This window comes from Bactrocera latifrons, unplaced genomic scaffold (assembly GCF_001853355.1).
Source record: "Bactrocera latifrons isolate USDA-ARS-PBARC rearing strain unplaced genomic scaffold, ASM185335v1 scaffold_32, whole genome shotgun sequence".
NCBI classification, from domain to species: domain Eukaryota; kingdom Metazoa; phylum Arthropoda; class Insecta; order Diptera; family Tephritidae; genus Bactrocera; species Bactrocera latifrons.
The window spans coordinates 26,295-44,812 of NW_017536852.1; the positions used below are offsets into that span (position 1 = coordinate 26,295).

At 37.6% G+C, this 18,518-nt stretch overlaps 4 protein-coding genes across 6 annotated transcripts in view; 2 read left to right on the plus strand and 2 right to left on the minus strand.

Annotated features, from left to right (window-relative positions):
- Positions 1 to 52: 52 nt before the first annotated feature.
- Positions 53 to 1,242, minus strand: LOC108971000 (mediator of RNA polymerase II transcription subunit 20). Its single transcript, XM_018936764.1, has 2 exons — positions 1,170 to 1,242; positions 53 to 1,095 (listed from the first exon to the last, which is right to left on the minus strand). Exon 2 carries the CDS (start codon positions 1,086 to 1,088, stop codon positions 342 to 344), a length of 747 nt encoding a protein of 248 aa, XP_018792309.1. The 5' UTR covers positions 1,089 to 1,095; positions 1,170 to 1,242; the 3' UTR covers positions 53 to 341.
- Positions 1,243 to 2,104: 862 nt separating this feature from the next.
- Positions 2,105 to 18,518, minus strand: part of LOC108971039 — a 24,592-nt gene continuing 8,178 nt past the window's right edge. Inside the window, exons 2-5 of one of the 3 annotated variants that reach the window (XM_018936819.1) lie at positions 7,160 to 8,545; positions 3,072 to 3,653; positions 2,394 to 3,004; positions 2,105 to 2,334 (exon numbers count right to left, since the gene is read on the minus strand). In XM_018936819.1, the coding sequence (XP_018792364.1) occupies positions 2,283 to 2,334; positions 2,394 to 3,004; positions 3,072 to 3,653; positions 7,160 to 8,386 (2,472 nt within the window). In that variant the 5' untranslated portion in view covers positions 8,387 to 8,545 and the 3' untranslated portion in view covers positions 2,105 to 2,282. Of the gene's footprint in view, positions 3,005 to 3,071; positions 3,654 to 7,159; positions 8,745 to 18,518 lie in introns of those variants that run through there. The other 2 variants (XM_018936820.1, XM_018936821.1) reach the window with 2 other exon arrangements.
- LOC108971043 (4-nitrophenylphosphatase-like) lies at positions 10,674 to 14,032 on the plus strand. The gene is made up of 4 exons (XM_018936826.1): positions 10,674 to 10,994; positions 11,902 to 12,036; positions 13,164 to 13,371; positions 13,493 to 14,032. The coding sequence occupies exons 1-4, from the start codon at positions 10,734 to 10,736 to the stop codon at positions 13,813 to 13,815; spliced, it is 927 nt and encodes a 308-aa protein (XP_018792371.1). The 5' UTR covers positions 10,674 to 10,733; the 3' UTR covers positions 13,816 to 14,032.
- The window catches only part of LOC108971042 (4-nitrophenylphosphatase-like), a 2,939-nt gene continuing 1,706 nt past the window's right edge, over positions 17,286 to 18,518 (plus strand). Inside the window, exons 1-2 of the mRNA XM_018936825.1 lie at positions 17,286 to 17,576; positions 17,810 to 17,944. Coding sequence (XP_018792370.1) covers positions 17,316 to 17,576; positions 17,810 to 17,944 — 396 coding nt within the window. The 5' untranslated portion in view covers positions 17,286 to 17,315. The remainder of the gene's footprint in view (positions 17,577 to 17,809; positions 17,945 to 18,518) is intronic.

The following is an 18,518-nucleotide window of genomic DNA, read 5'->3' on the forward strand; positions in this document are numbered from 1 at the left end:
AATTTTTTTAATACTCACAATATGTATAAATTTTTTAAGAAAAAAGGCTCAATAAAATATTACTGAAAAACTTTTATTCAATGATTTCGATATTCACTTTGGTTGTTCTTATTATTTCGAACACGTCTGTATTTGGAGTTTTTGAAAACTTGCGACTGCGTAACCAGCACAATCCGATTTAAAATATTGAGAAAAAACGTAAGGTGAGTCGGGCAAAAATTCATTTTAAGGAAAATAAACAACTGTGCTCGAGCTACGTAATAATTACAGCAGTACACTTCTCCACTTAATTTAATTTAAATAAATTTCCTAAAATTACTACACAAAACCGGCCATTAACACTAGAGCCGCATGCGTTGAGTGCCGCCCTGCATATTGGCCGCTGTATTTTGCGCTGACGCCGCGCCAGCCGTTGCACTGCCTGCCACCGGCAACACATTTTGTTTGCGATAATTTGTGAAACTTTCCAAATACTGATTAATCGTATCGATTGGCTCGTACACTTCATTTTGTTTGGTATGTATCTGCTGTTGGCCCATAGTATTCATTATTTGTTGCGAAAAATATGCTGGATACTCTTTGGCGATTTGCATGCCGAGAAAACCTTGCAAAGTTTCACGTATCATTTCCCAACAATACGAAAGTACCACACATGGTCGGTATTCAATCTCAATGAGTATGCCCTTAAAGTTTTCCATCATTGTGACTGAACCCAACTTGATGAGAAAATCACCGTATTCGAAACGCGCACCTTTCGATTCAATCTTCGTTTGTTTTTTCGAAGTGTATACTGAAGTCATTTTCAGCATAAGCAAATCGAATAGGTTGTCTGCCACTAGTGGTATTTGTTTGCCGGCGCCATTGTCTAATATAGAAAATGTGGATGCAGGATATTCAGAATCGTGCAGCACATGTACAGTTTTGGCTGGACCGTGTTGTGGTGTGGAAATGTATGTTTCGCAATCGACCAGGAATTGGCCGGTGTGTATGGCGCCCAATGCCAAAAGGCGCTTGGTGAGGTAGTCAATGGCTTGAGCGCCCGTCTTACCTTCTGGTATCTGATATGGCAGCAATACAGTGACGCCCATTGCTTAGCTACAAACACAAAGTACATGTTAATTTGCAAAATACTAAAACATTTAATTTGAGTTAAAATATAAATTATATACCATAAATTTATTGAAACCGCTTTGTTTGGTACACAGAAACTTATCAATTGCTTTGTAAACTATCAGCTGTTAGAGTGGAACAAAATGGTATAGTAATGAAACACAGCATGTATGGATAATTCATTGTAGCAGTAACAACAACATAATTTTATTGAATGATTTACACTTATATTAATATTTTTACATTTAACAATTTTTTTAATGTAACTAGTTAAAATTTTGTATTTGAAAAATTATATTGTTAACATATAACTATTATATTTATTTTCCTTTGAATTTGAGACATCCATTCTGTTCCAATAACCACTTGCATTAACGAATTTTCGGCAGGTATTTGAATTTAACTACACACTAAATAACTTTGTGATAATTTCGAAATTTAAAAGCTGGTTCTACATAACCGGACAGTTCCTAATTTATATCCGGCTGTTTGCAAGTGCTGTTTCCTGAGCAAAAGTTCAAAAAACTTTGTGGGAATGTATTGTTTAAACATTTAGATTTTATATATAACCGTACCAAACCCAATATAATAAATATGTGCATAAAATATATTAGTTCTGATTGCTTAGTTCTGCCATAAAATCTGGTACAAAGCTTATAATACATATATAAGTGGTCGTCTTGTTGTTGTTGTTGTTGTTGTTGTAACGGCAGAATTCGAGTGGTCGTCTTCGTGTGGTTCAATCCATTATGCCATAAAAACTATTCGCGAACGCATTCTATTTTGGCAATCCTATAAGAAAACAGGAAATTATGTAAAACAAAATGAATAGAACGAACAGACCAACTTGCTTACAAATTTTTTTATGCGTAGTTTCATTTCCAAAATGGTCTGAACTTGTAACAGAACTTATGGCAGTAGTTGCTTAAAAACGCAAATGTCTCACAAAAGAATAAGTTCTCTTAAATAATCCATAAACTCAGTTATTTTTTTTAATATTTATTGTATTAAATACACACATAGATACATACATAAATATGTATTATTAAATTTGGAACAAATACGTACTCATAAGATGTGTGGATACTGATTTCTGCTGTAATTTCTTATTGTACTCATGCATTAGTGAGTGCTTAAGAAATAACCACAAAAACCAAAATCCGTTAATGGCATCAATACAAATCCTTGAGTTTTGTAACACATCTACGCATATATGTAAAAATTCTGAAAGAAATCTAATTTTGAGTGTCCACACATTTGCTATCACTGCTTCTGTACACTACTTGCTGTCTTTTAGATCGGTAGGCGTCTTCTTATTAAATATCTGTGGAGTCTTGAAGCCACGGAAACTTTTACGCAGCGAGTTGGTGACACGCTTCTTGTAGCTCGTACTAGTACTGGTCACTGAAATTTTATCATCCGGCACAAATCTGCGATCAAGTCTTTGCAAACTGCTCGCCTCATCGGTTGAATTGCTTTCATTGGAATTGTTTTTCAAAAATTTTCTATTGAAATGTAATTGTGGTGTGCCCCATTTCTTAGCTATAAAAGCTTCGAATTCCGGATCGCTTTCGGAGCCGCTTTCATTACTGGAAAATTTTCCTTTGTAAATGCTTTTAACTTTTACCCGCTCACCTTCACTTTCACTCACGCCTTCAGCCGATTGTGCGCCACCGCTATGCGGTGTGTCGGCAGTACCGTTATCCGCAAACGGTATGTCATCCAATTTACGTGTAACAATCACCTCCGCTGGCACGCCTTTTAGATTAACACCCTCGATTTGTGTCTGCTGGAAATCGGTTGGATGTATACCGGTGTGGGGACTGTTGCGGAGCGAATTCCGCACTTTACGTGGCGTCTTTATCTCCACAATACGGACGCGGTAATGCAGTAGCTGAACAGAAAAACAATTTTAATCAAAAAGACTAAAAAAAAATATATAATTTTTTCAAGGTGCTTACCCGATCCTCATCGATGAACTTCGCGAGATCCGTTAGCGACATGCTAATACATGTGCCCTCCGCCAATATGTCCTTATCGTACTCACTATGCACCGGATACTTCTGCGTTATGGCTATGGCTTCATTCTCCTGATGCACAATTGTCACCTCGAAGGCGTAATTATGCTTCTTCTCCTTCACAGTCGATGTGCAGGCCATGGTGAAGAGTATACGCTCCTTATCATGCACTTCGTAAAAATTGAACATCTCATCGAACACAATGAAGACATAGTAACCTGTAAGCGGTTTTTGCTTTACACCCATATTCCAAATCATATCGGTCGTTTCTGTGGTGAACACCTTATCGGCATGATCTTTCTCCAAATGATCCTTCCAGTGGGCCTCGCGACCCGCCCATTCGCAATCGCCCCACACACGGCCCATAAAGCATTTCATCGGCTTGTAGATGCATTGCTTCTCGTGCCAGCTCAGCAGATCGATTTGCAGACGCACTGTACAGCCGCCTGAGGCATTCGAGCAACGGAAATGCGCTTTCGAGCAGAGCGCTTCGACGGTGAGAGAGCGTATAGTGGTGAAGGGCTCCTGTGGAGAGTGAGAAGTGAGTTACAAGCTTTGTGGACACAGGCACGTACAACAAAAATTTCAATTCGGTCTCTTTACGTAAGCGATAAGATATAGAACTATATACATATAATATATACATATTTACATACAGCAATTCTTTCGACCTTGCCTTCATCACCGATTTCCTTTCACATATTAGATAACTCAAAATGAAATGTGAAAAGATAAATGAATTGAAATGTTCTACAATTGATTAAACAACAATTTAAGTTGGTGGGTTATAAAAACTTACTCGAGTCTTTGCTGCATTAAAGTGTGCCAAGATAACATTGCCGTGAAAATAGCCGCAATTTAAATTTATTTAAGTGCAAAACATTGTCGGCGAGGAGTCTATATTTCCCACTCTACTATGTGAAAATATGATAATGAAATGACTAAACTAAACTCTAGAGAGAGAGAGAGCAGTTAAGAGGTTATATGTATGCAGTTACAATTTTCAAAAAAATATTTCTTCCTTTTTTTTAATGTACATATACATAATGTTCCGGTGAATATTTTCGAAGTCACACGCAAATTTGAAAAGTCGTTTCATAGTGCTTGGAAGTACAAGGCCAAACTTTAAACGCGTTTTTTTCAAAATGGTGCTTTCAAAATCAGTGTCCAACATTACTCGAAAACGGCTAAACCGATTAGTTTAACAAGAGCTTCTTACATACATTTTTTACATAGTAATTTAATCTTTTCTCACCGAAAAATTAACATTATTTTAACGAAATCTGTTTGGTTTTTTAATTTCAGAGGATCCAGTTAAGAGATATAGTGGTCAACGCAAAACGTCTTTTTTGAGAGGAGCTGCGGCAAGATGGACTTTGCTTAAGGCAAGGAGTTTAGTAGATATCTTACGTTCTACTCTACTACGCCCAGCGTCCACTAATAGCACGCGAGGTCCATTGGTCCTCGCTGGACGTTAATGGAGGACCAACTCGGTCCCATTGCGATGTGTGCAGGGCACGAGTGCTCCCTCTGACTGATTCATCGGCTTTGCTGTTGCCAGCAGTTCCGCCAGTCGTATGATGAAGTAGTTTGATGCTATTTCTATCAAGTACAGGCAGTTCTTGACTAGCTTTGAGCGTACAATTTACCAGCTCAGCGTTAGTATTGGCGCTCTGCGGTCGAAGTGAATGCTCACGTCCCTGAAAGAGGCTACACTTCGTAGCAGTACGTCTACCGGCACTTTGATAGCAGCCTGATGAATAACACTAAAGTGGACTGAATGAGGTGGACTACATGAATAACACTAAAATGGACTGTCTAAAGCTAAGATTGACGAAGAGCTTCTTATAGAAAACTCCCCCTCCAACCGTCCCTTCTAGCTTCGACCCATTCGTAAAAAAGATCACAGCACTTCTTCTGAGGAGAGAAAAAGTCGCACCGAGGGATCTCTGCGACGCAATGATATAAGTATTAAGGAATGCAGTTAAAGAGAGGAGAGAATTCTTTTAAGGGGTTATATACGAGGTGTGTTCAAAAAGTATCGCGAATTTTGAATTTTCGCGGGTTACGTATATTCGAATTTCGAATTTTTTGTGGCGTTATGTTGGTACTCATGTCTCTCACTTATGCCGACAAGCTCGGCCAAAAAAATGGATCAAAGAACCTGTATCAAATTTTGTGTGAAAAACGAAATTAAGTGCGCGGATTCATTCCGAATGTTGACTGTGGCATACGGAGAAGCTACCTTGGACCGAAGCAACGTTTATCGGTGGTATAAAATGTTCTCCGAAGGCCGAGAAGATGTGACAAAAATTGACTTTTGCACCACGATAACGCCCCTGCTCACACATCGTTGCTCGTGTGCGACTTTTTGGCCAAAAACAACACACTAATGATGCCGCAGCCACCGTATTCCCCAGATCTGGCCCACTGTGACTTTTTCTTGTTCCCTAAACTGAAGAGGCCCATGAAAGGACGACGTTACGCTTCTCTTGACGAGATAAAGACGGCATCGAAAGAGGAGCTGAAGAAGATAAAAAAAAATGATTTTTTGAAGTGCTTCGAAGATTGGAAAAAGCGTTGGCTCAAGTGCATAATATCTCATGGGGATTACTTTGAAGGGGGCAAAATAGATAGTCATGAATAATTAAATAATTTTTGAACACACCTCGTATAGTACCAAAAAAAAAAAATTGTTGCTTATTACTTCGACTAATTACTATTGTTTAACATTATTTTAACGAAATCTGTTTCTTTTTTTAATTTCAGAGGATCCAGCTCAGAGATATAATGAGTGATCGCCATGAAACGTAATATGTGTACAAATTTTTGGATCAATAAATTTAAAAGTTTTCTCAGAAAAAATATTGGAAATTCGCTTTTTTCGGTCTGCTAACTGTATATAACCCTATCTATCTATTTAATCTGCCATGCAATTTTATGATAATGCGGTTTCTTTTCGACGGAGTCTTCCTGAACAAGATATTTTGAGTTTGCCACGAAGTTTATTTCGCATATAACTATGACATCATCAGCGTGCCGAGGTGGTTCGACGTAGCCAAGTATATATGCAAACTACCCTCAGTTTTAGATATTGCGACTTGAAATATTGTACACGCTCTTTTCTTCCCAAGAAACTGTTCACGTGTAGGAACCCTGTATATCGAAGCACTATAAAATGTAGCTGTCATATAAACTGTTCGATCAAACTCGAGTATTTGTATAGAAAACTTTTTATTTGACGAGATGTCTTGAAGAATTCCGCATTGGATTATTAAAGATCGGATCTCTATAGCATATGGTTACCATATGATCTATCAAAATCGAGATAGAAACCTGTTTATACCGTCTTATGCTACAAGAAAAGCCCCTGTGAAGGGTATTATAGCTTTGAAGTAGCCGAATTTAACGGTCCTTCTTGTTCGAATATTTATTATATTCTGGCTCTGATTGAAAGATTATATGTATAATGGAAAAGTTAAAAACAGAAAAATGATATCAGCTTCATCGACAGTACGGCAAAAAGATTATTGACGTCAAACTGAATTAAATAATTACATTTAGCGACATTATATACAGGTATATATATATAAATAATACATATTGACACTTTAATGCCGGCAAAAGCAAATATAAAGTGCGATAATATTGAATATTTGATAGGAAAAGTGATTTTTGTCGAGGAAAGAAATGGCATATATACACATATGTATGTATGTAATACGARTTGGAGGCGTTGAGCACTTAAAAGACTAAGGGTCGTTTTCTCAATGTCTAATTAGTAACCAACTGTCAGTTAAGTACTGGTTAATTTCACCGCAAGAAGGAATTTTGGATGAGTTAACCAGATCCAGATCTTAACTAACAGAGGGTTGCTAACCCATCCGAACCTAAATTTCTTATACCCTGTGACAAAAAGTTTCACTATCAAAAGATTGAGTGAGATTAGACCAATATATCCGGTGTGGAATGTAAAAAACTAAAAAACTGATACATTTTTTAAACAAAAACTCAAATAACTAAGCACTTACCTTACATAGCGGACAGAGTAAGAGCACGCGAGTGCACTGCTGACAGATACTGTGACCCGTCTTGCATAACAAAACCGGTGACTTCATCGGATAGGCACAACCGGGGCACTTGAGTTCCTCAATCAGACGTTCATAGTGATTAATGGAAATCTGCTTGGGCGCCTCCGGCGACAGTGAGACCGGTCGCTCCATTACGCGACGCAATGTCGGCACCGGCTCTTCACGCAGCTGTACGGTGGCCACTTTGATCGGTTGCGGCAAGACAGCGCTCGTAATCAAAGTTGTGGCTTTCGTGGTTGGCGAGCTGTGCGGGCTCAAGGCAGTCGCGGTTGGCAATGGTGATGTGGGTGTTGAAATTGTTGTTGGTGTGGGTGTAGCAATCGGTGCAAGCGCTGCTGTTGCATTTGCGAGCGACACTGCTGCTGGCGTTGTTGTTGTTGCTACTGCTTTGATTGGCGTGGTTGGCACCGATGTGGCGGAATGCGAGCGCTGATCACCAACACCAATGCTACGTGTGCGACTCAACATAGGCGGCTTGGGTGGCGGTGTACCGGGTGAACGCGGTAGTGTTGCATATTTCGTAGCTGAGAAGTTTGCGGTTGCCGCCTTTGTATGATCATTGAGCTCGGTTGCACTGCTGCTGCCCAGTTTGTTGCCACCAACATTTTGTTGCTCTTCGCGTGTGTGTATACGCGTCTCGCTAAGTACCGTTTCGGCGCCATTAATCGTCTGTGTCTTGGTTTCCGTTTCGGTCTTCTCATCGATCGTGTACTCGCTGATGGTGTTGTTGAGAAAGAGTCGTCGCTTCTCATTGATCTTCTCGATATTCTTCAAATGACCGATTATTTTTAGATCCGCACTGAGATCGTTGCGTAAACTCTTCGTATTACCATTGACGATTGCCCTTGTTGTGGCGGTAGTTGTTGCATCACTACTGCTTGTACTGGCTGCTGGAGTCTCAGCTTCGTTTTGGTTGCTCTTATTCGCTGCGTTTTTGGGCTCACCGTTTGTTGTGGTTGTTGTCGTTGTTGTGGTTGAATCGTCCTGTGACTTCGCTGTCTGCGGCACCGACGTATCACTGCTGGAGTTGATGGTGACTTTGGTGCTGTTGCTGGTGCTGGAAATACTGCTGGCATTAGAGAGACTTGTGGTAGACACTACACTCGCAATAGTCGTGGCTTCGTTGCCATTGAGATCACCGATTGGCACTTCGTGTATAGTGTTCATTGTTTTTCCAACTTTTTTGCTTTTACACAAATTGCAAAATTATTTTTAGCAAATATGATGTCAACTAATTTTTGTAAGTTTTCAGTTTTTAGTCTGCGTACTTTTCATTAACGGTAGATACGCGTTAAATGTGTGTGTAAATACCGTACGCCTACTGCTCTGTTGGCAAAGTGAATTTTAAATTGTCGTTTCGATTAAATTTTTCGCCTCAAATTTGTAACTTAATCATACGTTCCCGAAGTTTTTGGTATTTTTTATCTCTAAGGTGTCTTATCAAATGCGGCCTGAGACCGTAGTGCACCCAACACCCCACTGCTGCCGCCGGCATGCCGGCAAAATAACGACAGGTGAGGCGTGTCAACGGTAATCGATATCACTCTAAGTAAACATCAGCTGAATGAAGTGTTTCTCATTGTGTTGTTGCCGGCAGAGCGCCGCAACAGAGCGCTCTACTCATTTCTAGCTAGATTTTAAGCACAGCTGAGCGCAAACTGCATATCTCTTTTGCTGCCAGCTGAGCGTGAAGTGTGGAAAAGCTTCAAAGCAAACACCTGAGGCTGAAATATTTGTCACCACCGGCTGTCAGGGCAAAATTAATGCAAATTTTCGTAAAATGGCAAAAGTGTTATCAGCGTTGTGCTAATGGAGTGTGTAAATAACATTGTGACCGTGATTATCTCGATTATCCCGAGAGCAGATATCAAAGCAAAAAATAATAATGTTAGTGCGGAAAGATATTTTGATTTGACATTCAGGAAACTCGTACTAACATCGCTGAATATAAAAAATGCCAAAATACCCGCAACGAAACGGGCTTCTTTACATAACTGTAATTTAATGCATATTATAAACATTGCTGACGTCACAAACGTTTGCCATTTCATCATGGAAAGATATACGATCCAACAACGAGTCGAAATGATTATATTAAAATTTATTACCGAAACTCGGAGTCAGGGGCCTCAACTTTAAGAGCGCTACGTCCAATTGTCAGCGTCTTGTGAGAAACAATTGAATTCATAGGCACAGCACAATATGTTCCAGCGAGACAAAGAAATGCTCGTAGTGTCGAGAATATTGCTGCCGCTAGGCATTAATTGAGGAAGACCCAAATCAGTTTCTCACACGTCGTTCTCAAGCGTTAAGCGTCTCTGTGATGTCGTTGTGGCGAATTTTGCGAATAGATCCTCGCCTACATCCTTACAAGATCAAATTGACGCAAGAACTGAAGCCGCTTACCCACCAGAATCGTCGTATGTTCGTGAGTTGGGCTGAGCAACAACTTAAAAATGATTTGGATTTTCATCGAAAAATCATCTCAGCTATGAGGCTCATTTTTGACTTCGGCATCATCAATAAAAAAAAATGCGTTATTGGTCAGGTGGCAATCCACCTTGTACTCTATGAGTCACCATTGCAACCCAAAAAAATTACGGTTTGAAGCGGTTTAGGGGCCGGCGGCGTCATTTGTTACTGTGAATGGGAATCGCTACCGTTTTATGATAACCGAATATTTTTGGCCCCAATTGAATGATACGGACTTGGATAATATGTGGTTCCAACAGCACAGGACCGGAAGACAGGCAACGAATCTCACGACCGATTTATTGAAAACTAAGTTTGGTGAACGTGTTGTCTCACGAAATGGCCCAGTCCATTGGCCGCCTCGGTCATGCGATTTGACATCGTTAGAACATGATGGATTGATGAATTTCAAACGAATATGGAACGTAAAATTATTGGGCTCAGCGTCTGGACTTCTGGACTTCTGCAAGCATGCCTGTGGTTGCCATGCAAAAGAAATCGAGCTCCATACATAATGGCTTCGAATGTACTTTCACAGAAATAAAGAATTACATTGATATCCCAAATTATTTTTGTTTTATTTAATGAAAAACCCTCTTACAAGAAATGCACCTGTGAAGGGTTTTATAGCTTCAGTTCAGTCGAAGGTAACGTTTTTTTTTTTTGCTTTTTTTGGAATAAATATAAAATAAGAAATTTTGAACAATAGGGTGATTATTTCTGTTGAACAGTGTTCGGCCACTGCAGCTGTAGATATTAAGTTCTCTAAGTTCTATAGTTGGTATACTCGTAAGCGTTATTTATGCTTACAGTTTTTAAAAAATTTTCCAGCGTTTCAGATTTTTTTTGTCTATTATTTTCGTTGAGCAGGTTTTTTTAATCACGTTTATCCATAAAGAGTCTTCGCCAATAAAAATTATTTACGTGCTTTCTTATATAGCGTAAAAATGAGCCAACAAAATTTATATAAATGTATTGTGAGATGAAATCTTTAAAGTTACTTTATCTAAGATATGCGTGAGTGGCGGATCGTTGTACAATTATGACTGCTCGTAAAATACCGCATATTTTGAAGCTCTCCGCGCAGGAGCAGAAGGAGTTCGTCAACTCCTTCGACGTAGTGATGTGTGATTGTGACGGTGTTATGTGGATGATTGCGGCACCGCTGCCTGGTTCGGGTGAAGCGGTGAATGCACTGAAGGCTGGCGGCAAGCAAGTGCTATTTGTGACCAATAACAGTATGCGCTCGGACGATGAATACGTTAAGCTGTTCGCCGGGATCGGTGTGAAGGATTTTCAAACGGTGAGCCGAACTATTTTTCTGTTGTTAGTCGGCTATGTGTGAGAAAAAGCGGACTAAGGTTCGGATCTGTCATGCTTAAAGTACAGTGTGTGCCTCATTCAGTGGTTAAGTTCAAGTGAAGATGGCATATTAATAATACAGTTGGCAAAAAATTAGTGTTCTAATTGAGGGGTTCTATCCACTTGCTAGTCAGAAGAAACGCGTGTTTTGTGAATTTTTTTACGAGGTTTTTTTTTTTTTGATAAATAAATAAAAAATAATGCTCTTTTGCTGATTATTAAAGGGCAATACATTTTGACAAATTCGGATTCTTTTGAACCCATAGCCGATCTCAAGGAGTAGCTCCAAAAAAGTTTTCTGGCATTCCCAACATCTGCTTAAAATTATATCTAATCCAATAGAAATACTATTACTATAGATGAGTACAGGTCATCATCGAAGGACTAGTCGCAAGTCTGATTTTATCAAAATATCTTTCCAAATAAAGTCGATTTTTGTGAAAAATTTGTAGAAAGTGGCTTAAAAAATCGATATTAAAAATAATTTTCCTTACATAATTTAGATAAGGATAACTAAGAAAGTTGTGTAAAAATTCCAAGTCGATCGATTGAGCATTTTCGGCAAAACTTCCCTCATCGAGTCTGAAAACAGCAGTTTTTGGAGCCAATTATACTCGCACTACTTAAAAATTAAAGAAACCTTAAAAATACGCTTATATCTCCGAAAATACATATATACCGGTTAAATTTTTGGAATATTCTCAAATATATGTATGTACATCCGATATTATGCAAACCAAAAAATCGAGTTTTTTAACTTCCCAAGTGGATGTGACCCCTTAAAAATATTTTTCTTGGCTATGTACATATGTTTGCTAATAAATTATTTGTTTCTTTACTTCAACTAGAACGACATTATACATCCAATTAAGTCCATGTTGTACTATATAAAGAAGCACAATATAAAGCAGCCGGTTTTCTCATTATGCAGTCCCCCCAGTACTAGAATGCTTCGTAAAGTGGGCGTAGATGTGAGGACTTTGGTAAGTATAATAAATATTCACCCAAATCTATATATACAAGGTGGGTTCCATAGTAAACCGGATGTTTTGAATCTAGTGCCCCTTGGTGGCGCCATCTATAAGTCGACTGGTGCTATCTGCTATATTTATCGATTGTGCAGTGAGAATTTCATGACATTTGATCGATTGGAAGTGAAGTTATTGCGTTTTAAGTGTCAGTATGTTTGTGTTGTCGTTGCGAAAATGAGCTTCGAATAAAGAGCCAACATTTAATTTCGTTTTGAAATTGATAAAAATTTTACCGAAACGTTTTTAATTAATGAAAGTACTGTTTACTTTGGAACCATTCTTGTAGTACGATTTCGGTTATTTTCACACTGTAAGACACGTTTCGATATTTCATATATATGTATATACATATATATGTAACTATTAGTTTAGGAGTTATAAATAAACTATAAATGAACAAAACATGATCCATGTCAGTGTCGAACTACAAGCATATGTATGGAATCCGAACTAAACTTCCTATCGTCACGTTCCGGTCTACGCGGGCAACCACTGTCAAGTATTACGTCGGGAGGCCGGTTGAGCAATGCTCATACCTTCGTAATGATCTGCATGCAATCAGTCATAAGCTGCATTTAGTACTTGTGACCCCACTTCTGCGGGCCTCTAAACCCGCCTCGTCCAATATAGTAAATCTGAGTGAACCGTTAATTTCGTGTTTTGCGGCTTTCAATGTCACAAGTTTATACAAAATAGTTTGGTTATCATGTTTACTATCTAATGTTGATAAAGACTTCGTTCAAATTTATGTCTTTAGATACTTAATTCGTCTCTTTCGTGACATTGTCACACTTGATTTCTATTTGATTTGTATTTGTTTTACAGCGCTTGAGTGAAACTAATCAAAATGTACACATCTGTCACCGTTAAAAATGTGCTCTTCAGAATATCATAAAAATGTTCATACTTGCATAAGCTGTGATATGTAGATGTGATGTCAGAATAGAAAAGTACCAAGTCCTTATCAAGATACAGTAAATTACTAATATGAATGAACAATTTAGAAAAATAAAAATTCTGTAAACTTGTTAGTTATTATGTTAGTTTCTAAAACTTTTGACTCTTTTTCATTCCTTAAGGACACCACTGAAGAAATTACACCAGATAATTTGGGAAGAATCACAGAGCCGGAAGCAAGAATGGGCGCTGTTTTGTATGATATCAAATTAGATTTAACTTATCCGCAAATTGCGGCGGCTACACGATATCTAGCAGACAAGGATTGTCAGTTTATTGCCGGTGGTACTGATTGGTTATTGCCGATGACGAAAGATCTAACCTTACCGGGTATGTTTCGCAGCCACCCGCATATATGTATAATTACACCGATTTTATATTTGTTTATAAGATTTATTTTGTATATTTGTCTTGGGGATTTACATTTAATCAATTTTATATTTGCTTATAGGATTTTGCGATATCCTCGACACACTTAAACGCTTTACAGGACGGGAACCGATAATAATTAGTAAACCGGCAGTTTTGCTTGGAGAAATTTTGAAAAACATCTACAAATTGGCCGATCCCAAGCGTTGTCTGTTTGTGGGCGATTCTCTGACGCACGATGTGCGCTTCGGTCTGAATTGTGGTTTCCAAACCTTGCTCGTATTGAGCGGCAGCACACCCATAGAGCAAATGTGGCAAGCAAAAGCGGAGGATCAGCCTCATTTTTATGCGGATAGCATGGCCGATTTTGTAAAATTATATGCTAATATAAGTAAAAATGCTTAAAAATTTAATATTTGTACCATAAATTTTATTTTTGTTGGATAATATTGTGCGATTGAAAATATTTTTTTTATTAATTTGAAATTTTAATGCATTCATTGGATTATCCGGAAAGCTACTGCTTAAGACTTCTTTGTGAAAATGTATTTAAATAATATGAAATTATAATATGTGATCAAAATTGTCCCGGACTGAGTAATATAAACTTCGCGAACATTGATATAATCTTTTTGTACTATATGTTGGTGTGAAGTTCGATTTTAACTTTGTCAATTAGTGTGTGTTTGGCAGCTTGAAAATTTGGTAAGAAATCGGACTCTCACTTTCGGACATTTTCACGAACACAGCTGTTTGAGTGGTATAAAGGATTCATGAAGGCCGTGAAGACATCGAAAACTTGTCACAAGCGAGTTGTCCGTCTACCTTTGTTAATGACGATAACATCGAAAAAGTTACAAGACACAGTGCTTGAACCTCGAATTATTGGCATCAAGAGATAGTAGTGAATCTCAATATCTCTTAAGGATCAACTCAACCAGTTTGGTTATTGTTTTGCGTACGAAGCGGGTCAGTGCGAGGCTCTTCCTAGAATATCTGAATCTTTTACTAAAGTGATATTGCGTTAAGGCCGCAAAAATCATGAACTTAGAGTAAGAAATCGTAAGGCACGCAAAAATCTAAAATTTTTCACAGAATTTTATTTGCCTGTTGTTGTTTTTAAAAAATATGAAAATTTACTAAGCTCTTTTTAATAAATTCTTAATTAATTTGTATCTCTTTTTTAACTTAAATACATATTATATTTTTCCAACCAAAAAGCCTAAACATAACACTGTCTTAAATTCGTCGGGTACATTCTTTATGTGCTCCACCAAGATTTAGATCAGTAAATTATGTCACGTGTCCGCTGAATAAACAGATATTTATATGTAGTAGTCATAAGTTCATATACACACATTGTTATATATTGATTTAAAATACTGCGTTTACTGCGTCTATTGTAGATACATTTTATGGCGACCAGAACGTACGTATTTTGACTCCACTTCCTCTATACTAAAAAAGTATACTCTTCAGTGCTCACGAGAACCTTTTGGCTCAAAGTGGATCAGAAAAGTCTAATCTATTGAGCCCTTTACCCTCCGTAATACTGGTCCCCGACCTGACGCATAGATGGTCTTACTATGATTTTAGTTAGCCCTAACTTTCAGAAAGCGTGTGTGTAAAGTTAACAGCTATCGGATCATTAGTTTATGAATTATATCATTTCGAGTGAAACGACTTTTATTATTTTGAAAAAAAAAAAGGTTAAAAAGGATCTTCGTCTGTTGATAAAATATTGCATTTTGAAGGGAAAGAGGGAAGTTAGTGATAAAGAATTAAAGTGGACTAGAAAAATGTGATTTAATCTCTGAACTAGAAGAACGGACAGTCACACCCACTTATGTTATCAAAAAAGCGTATGGAGCGTTCCCTTCAATGCTTGCAAAGGGTGAATCGAGGCCACCTTGGTGGAAGAAGATGCCCGAATCACTCAGGCGTAGTGGCAAGGAACCCTTCAAACTAGCCAAGCTAGCCGGTGAAAATATCTGCTGGGGGAATTACAAAGTTGTACTTAAAGAATACAAAAACGAAATTCGTAAAACCAATAGGGAGTCGTGGTAGAGCTTCTTCGGTAAGTTAGAAAAGACAACCGCCAAAAATGTAAGGAATCACTGGTAGACCTGGTCAACACTCATTTTCTATGATGTACAGACCCTATAGATCTCCAACATGTAAAAAATAGCGTAGAGTACGTCCCTACAGACATCATAACGAAAGGCAAAATACTTCGGACAATCAATGAACCGTTTAAATCCTCTTGTATGGACGGTATTTTTCTCTTGACTGGTCAAATCCTACTGGCATCACATGATATTGGGATGGACATAAGTGTTGACGATACATCTAGAAACTGCAGAGAAGTGGATAAAAGAGAGACGCTGGAACACCTCCCATGCTTGTATTCAGCACTATCTAGAACTCGTTTTAAGTTTCTAGGAGCTTCGAAGTTCAAGGGACTAGAGGAAGTATCAAACGTTTGATGTCTGCCGCTGTTAAAGTTAAAAAATGCGTTGACGTCCGGTAGATGAATCCTTCACCTTAAATTAAACTGAACCTCCATCTGGCATTACTAAAGACCTGTAAGTGTATGTGATAGCAAGCCAGTATAATCCAACCTATGGTCATCTAACCTGTGTCATTTACATATATGGAAAATCAAAACTCATAATAAACTCGATTTATCGCAATTTTTTCGTCATTGTAGACAATGCTTTCACGGTATCCAAAAAAAAAAATATATATATTTTGATATTTTTTAGTTTGGCTCACACATGTGTATATATGATATGTATGCGTAGCATTCCATTCACAAATTCTTGTCTAAGTGTAGGCATTACAATCCTAACAAAAATTTACATCTGATACAACAAAAAAAAGTTTAGCGATATCTCAATTACTCGTTGTTTTTATATCTCTTTCTGTTTATGCGATTACTATTTGTATTACTAATAAAAAAGAAGTTTGTTTTCTCGATTCGTCTCTCTCCAAGGTTTGGCGGACAGAACAGTTAAAGAGAGTAAATAATGTATATGTATGTATATACAAAGTAATTGTTGAATAGTCTACATTTACTATAACAGCTGATTGGATAATGGTTACTCTCTTTCCGTTCAACTGACGGGAGGGGTGAAAGAAAGCTAGAAAAAATTTAGCTAAAAAATGTGTCTCAGCAGAAATTAGTATAGTTTATTTAATGCTACAAAGAGAATCTAATAAATCAGATAGTGAATGGAGGAATATTTAACAACTAAGTAGTAATTCCATTTATATGGACTCTAATGGAATGGAATTATAGCTAGATTTCATTCTAACATTGAACCAAATTCCCGTATAGACTTTACCAAAGTAGTAAAACTAGTTTAGTATCTCACATGCTTTAGATCTGAGAGCTTTTAAATTTGAGTCGATATGAAGATTAAAATTAAAGATAAATTGTCAACTTTTTTGTAGTTTCCCTACAATTTTCATTGGATGAACTAAATTCATTCTTATGCAGAGCGATCCTTAAGTAAATAAATAAAATATATAAAAATGGATTTGAATTTTTTTTTTAAATAAGATATTTTTGACAAAAAAATTCACGAAAATATGAGGGCATCACACTAATTTAAATGACTTTTTAAGTTTATTACAATAAAAGAAGATAAACGAAACCTTTGGAAATAGTTGAACTATACAGTACTAAATGACTAAGGTCTAAAGCTAAATTCAGAAATATTTTTGTTCAGCAGTGTTAATTAGTTACGCTCAGCTCTAATGAGCTCAGCACAATGAAACTAATCAAAGGTATGAATGCATACACATGAGTCAAATGAGTTCGAGTATAAATAAACTGAATATGGCGAAGAATAGTTTAGTGAGAACTTGTCCGAGCCACACCATACACTAACGTCACGATCATGTCTGCCCGCAAAGTATCGCATATTTTGAAGCTCTCGGCTGAGGAGCAGAGGGAGTTCGTCAACTCCTTCGATGTAGTGTTGTGTGATTGTGACGGTGTTATGTGGATGGTTTCTGCTTCGCTCCCTCGGACGGGTGAAGCGGTGAATGCGCTGAAGAATGATGGCAAGCAAGTGCGCTTTGTGTCCAATAACAGTGTGCGCTTGGATGAAGAATATGTAAATAAGTTCACCAGGATCGGAGTGAAGGATTTTCAAGCGGTAAATCGCACTGTTGTTGTGTGTGTTTTTTTGTATTTTTGTGTGAGATATATCGTCTTACAGTGCGGATAATAAACATCTGGTTTGGTGTTGGTGTTCAAGTGAAAACTATGTATTAATGAGAAAAATGTCAACAGTCAGTGATTTAGTTGAAAAAAAAAAAAAAAAAAAAATTTTCTTAAATATGTGCATATTTTTGCTAATAAATTTGCTTGTTTATTTACTTCAACTAGAATGACATTATGCATCCGGTAAAGTCCATGTTGTACTATATAAAGAAGCACAATATAAAGCAGCCGGTTTTCTCTTTATGCAGTGGACAGAGTAATGAAACGCTTCGTCGGGAAGGTGTAGACGTGAGAACTTTGGTATGTATTGAAAATATTCATTCAACAGCACAGAACTCTGCTCTTACTGTCATTCTTTGATCAAAAACCACACTTCATCTTGATAAAGCAGAAAGGTCGACATATGTATGTACATACCAATAATCGAAGAATTGCATATCCTTAGTTGTTTCATCTTTTTTCCATAAAATTTCCGACATTTGATAGAGTTTTGTCTTACCGCACTTTCATCGCCACTTAATCAAGATGTAAACATCACAAATAGTGCACTCTTCAGAATTTCATAAAATTAAGTAAATAAGCGCGTCTACGCCAATAAAAAGATGTAAAGATACCATGTGATTTTTTCTTGTTATACTCTTCTACGCGATTATAGCCGAGTTGACAACAGCGCGCCAATCGTTTCTTCTTTTCGCTACGTGGCGCCAATTGGAGCTTCCAAGCGACCACTTAATATTGTATGTTTGTAACAATAACAAGTAAGGAAGGGCTAAGATCGGGTGTCACCGAACATTTTATACTCTCGCATGATAAAGGGATAATCGAGATTTCAGGCGTGGTTGTGAACCGATTTCACCCATATTCGGTACATGTC

Coding starts and splice junctions, on each gene's coding strand:
- LOC108971000 (XM_018936764.1), bottom strand. CDS start 1,088: ATGGGCGTCACTGTATTGCTGCCATATCAGATACCAGAAGGTAAGACG.
- LOC108971043 (XM_018936826.1), top strand. CDS start 10,734: ATGACTGCTCGTAAAATACCGCATATTTTGAAGCTCTCCGCGCAGGAG. Junction 10,995..11,901: donor GTGTGAAGGATTTTCAAACG/GTGAGCCGAACT, acceptor TACTTCAACTAG/AACGACATTATACATCCAAT. Junction 13,372..13,492: donor GAAAGATCTAACCTTACCGG/GTATGTTTCGCA, acceptor ATTTGCTTATAG/GATTTTGCGATATCCTCGAC.